This window comes from Sinocyclocheilus rhinocerous, unplaced genomic scaffold (genome assembly GCF_001515625.1).
Source record: "Sinocyclocheilus rhinocerous isolate Xijiao unplaced genomic scaffold, SAMN03320098_v1.1 scaffold4023, whole genome shotgun sequence".
Lineage (NCBI taxonomy): Eukaryota > Metazoa > Chordata > Actinopteri > Cypriniformes > Cyprinidae > Sinocyclocheilus > Sinocyclocheilus rhinocerous.
In genome coordinates this window covers 272,625-276,472 of record NW_015667282.1, presented here as the reverse complement: position 1 = coordinate 276,472, position 3,848 = coordinate 272,625, and the positions used below count along the sequence as shown (strand labels likewise).

The 3,848-nt window shown below is 39.3% G+C and overlaps 1 protein-coding gene across 1 annotated transcript in view; it reads left to right on the top strand.

Annotated features, from left to right (window-relative positions):
* Positions 1-3,848, top strand: part of LOC107733589 (histone deacetylase 7-like) — a 25,511-nt gene that overhangs the window by 17,716 nt on the left and 3,947 nt on the right. The window contains exons 13-14 of the mRNA XM_016545268.1: positions 1,570-1,689; positions 1,816-1,913. Of these exons, the coding sequence (XP_016400754.1) occupies positions 1,570-1,689; positions 1,816-1,913 (218 nt within the window). The remainder of the gene's footprint in view (positions 1-1,569; positions 1,690-1,815; positions 1,914-3,848) is intronic.

Below are 3,848 nucleotides of genomic sequence, written 5' to 3'. Positions count from 1 at the left end.
AAACATTATAATACTTTCTTGTTTGCCGTCAGCATTCAGCAAATACGCATTTATATCATTTAAAGGGGTCATATGGTGCTTTTTTTAAAGATCATTATTTTGTGTATTTGGTGTAACAGAATATGTTGACATGCTTTAATGTTCAAAAAACACATTATTTTTCAAATACTGTACATTATTGTAGGTCCTCTATGCCCCGCCTCTCTCAAACGCTTCGTTTTCTACAAAGTCCCTCCTTCCGACAAGCGCAGTCTGCTCTGATTGGCCAGCTGACCCAGTGCATTGTGATTGGCCGAACACCGCAAGCACTCGTCGGAAATGTAACGCCCCTTATCATAATCGCGAGCTTCATCTTTCAAAATAAATGTAAAGACAGTAAATAATGTCATTAGTTTTACCATCAGTTCAAGCCCGAAAGGGGAACAGAGTCAGTGACAGACACAGTGATGATGCAGTACACAAGCCGCGGTTAAGACAGCTGACTCTACTGTGATGTGACGCTGTCTCTCTCTCTCTCTCTCACACACACACACGATGCGCAAAACTCCGTATTTGAACAGTCAATTGCAAATACTTAAACTAATAACAAAACTGTAGCTGATTCAGAAGCGCCAGATTGTCATAGCATAGTCAGAATTACCTCCTCTCCTAGGTTCGTGAAACGGTCGTCCATAAAATGTCTGTTGTAACTGTTGTAAGTGATCTTAAAGATTCCTAAATGCATCTATTTTCGGAAGGCCAAATAAAGTTTCGCCTAGATCGCCTAGAAACACACAGCGTCTCCCTGACATAGCTGCTTCAACACTAACTGCGGTTACTGAAACCACGCCTTCTTTCTTTGCGTGCACATTTGGGCGCATTATGCAAATATTCCCACATAGTGACCTAGATATGTGGGGGCGTGTTAGAACGAGCCGTTTTAGGGGGGCGTGGCAGAGTCTTAACTTTGATAAAGAATATCTCTTTGGTTTTCAGACTTTAGTCTTTGCAACTTCAGGGATCTTATCTATGCACAATCAGCTTGTAACACTCCAAAGAGAAAGAAAAACTTGAAATCGCATCATATGACCCCTTTAACTACTGATGTCTAGTTGTGTCCTCTTTTGGAAGGCCAAACAAACTAGTTTCGCTTCCACAACGATACACACAGCGTCTCCACGACATGGCGGCGGCGGTAACAATACTACAGCGAGAATCAAAGTTACGCTTTCTTTCTTTGCGTGAACATTTGGGCGGCGTTATGCAAATCTTCCCACACAGTGACATAGACATGTGGGGGCGTGTTTAAACGAGGCGTTTTAGGAGGGTGTGGATGAGTCTTAACTTTTATAAAGAATATCTCTTTGGATTTGAGACTTTAATCTATGCAACTTTAGGGATCTTATCTATTCAGGAACGGCTTGTAACACTCCAAAGAGAAAGGAAAACTTGAAATCGCATCATATGACCCCTTTAAAAAATTCACCTTCAACCATTTTTTCCCTATTTGTATGAAATGAATAAAGTTTCCAAAAGGTTTGTGTGTTTTTTTTTTCCATCACTAATCATTGCACTCTGCACTTTTGTCAGGATGTTCATCATGGTTATGGAACTGAGGAGATATTCTACACAGATCCTAGTGTCCTCTATATATCCCTGCATCGCTATGACAATGGTTCTTTCTTCCTTGGAAATGGACAACCTACCAGGGTTAGTTTTGTGTACATCCCTTTATGCAACTAGTTAGTGTGTTTGAGATTTGACCATGACTGTGCATTCATAAGTGTCAGATTACTATGTCTGTATGTAAATTGAAGCTATATGTATGTGTTACAGGTAGGATCTGATGGAGGGGAAGGCTATAATGTAAACGTGGCGTGGTCAGGAGGCCTGAGTCCTCCAATGGGAGATGCAGAATACCTAGCTGCATTCAGGTACTATTCTGATGTCCTTTTAGTGTGTCTAGTGTCATTTTAGTCTTATGGTAAAGGGATCATTCGCTAGAGGTGGAAAGTAACTAATTACAAACACTTTCGTTACGGTACTTGAGTACATTTTTAAATGTTTTCTACTTTCTTGAGTATAATTAAATTGTGGTACTTTTACTTTTACTTGAGTAGAATAAAACTAAAGTATTCAACTTCGCTACATTTATTTTTTTACCGAAAGTACAAAGTACAAAAAAATGGACAAAGGCGGCGCCGATGGAAAAACAGTGCGAGCCGGCATTTGACGGGCACTTTTCACACTCTTGGGGTGGTGCCCTGCGCTTCAGCCAATAACAGACAGGTCTGACTCGGGTGCAAAACCAATCAAAACTTCCAATTCAGCTGGGGGGCGGGGCGTTCAAACCGCGCTTTGCTTTGACTGTCAATCACGGCGTTGTCGTTTTGAATCAGCATCATTAGCGTTTCAGTATTTTAGTGAATGTGAGCTATGCTCTGATTTTAAATCAAAATTTTGTCAGCTCCTGAAATGGGGCATACCATTGATATTACCAGAGCACACAGCAGTATAAGTAAATAGAAACTCGGTTGATAGAAGGACGCAGTTATTGCATGGATGGAGCAAGAACAATGTAAGTGTCTAAAATACATGCACACAGTTCAGTTGAATGATGAAAATCGCCATCTTTAACAGTGCAGTTAAACTAAATGTACGAAGCTAAAATAACCTCAACATTAACAACAACACTGAAATAAGAGCGCATGCATTTTACGTGCATCTGGCTGATAGATCAACCATGATTTATCTGTCAATCAGATGCATTTTAAATAACTTTTTCTGTGCGCACACTTTGGATGTGTGTGCACATGGGTGAAGAAACGAGATAATCTATGTATGACCGGACGATTTATTCATATCCAAAACAAGACGATATGAACATTATGGAGCGCTAAACACTCTCATGCAGTGCATGTTTCATTCATACTCAAAGCCGAGGGCGCTCTCGCACAGAAAGTCCAAAACCGCCTAGTAGAAGTAATAACTTATGACATGCAGGAAATCCCTAATATGGACAAAGGCATCCCGCTGTAGCTAAAAAAGGTAATTTCAGGTCATTTCGAGGTAATAAATATAGTATATGAATAATGCAGTGCTAATTGACATAACATTTAATACAGTATAGAAACTATTCTGCCTTATGTGTTTGTATAAACCAATTCTAAAATGGTCATTAGGAAAATACAGAAAAAATATTATAGAATACAAATTATTGGTTATCATCCAGCAGTGTATTTGATTTCTTATCCAATTAAAATACATAAGAAAAAATAAAGCCTGTCAATTAGACAAAAGTCAAAAGTTTTTTTTTTGTTACATTTCTGTCCCCCTCATTTCTGAAATGATGGCTATGCTCCTATGTGTGCAAGACAGAAAGCAGTGCATGAGTCTTCTTGTGCTTGAATGGTTTAAAGTCATATTAAAATGCGCACAAAGGAATCGATAAGAGGAATCAAAATTTAAATTTTATAACAACTAGACGATTCCTGACCTTAAAAGCATCCTATTCCAGAATTGGATTAAATTTTGGATTCCCAAGCCTATGTATGGATTAAAATGTTAAAGGGGTCATATGATGCGATTTCAATTTTTCCTTTCTCTTTGGAGTGTTACAAGCTCTTAGTGCATAAAGAAGATCTGTAAAGTTGCAAAGACTAAAATCTCAAATCCAAAGAGATATTCTTTATAAAAGTTAAGAGTCAGCCACGCCTACCTAAAACGGCTCGTTCTAACACGCCCCCAACATACCTACGTCACGATCTGGGAAGATTTGCATAACACCGCCCAAATGTGCACGCAAAGAAAGAAGCGTGGTTTCAGGAACAGCGGTAGTGTTGATGCAGCATGTCAGGGAGACGCTGTGT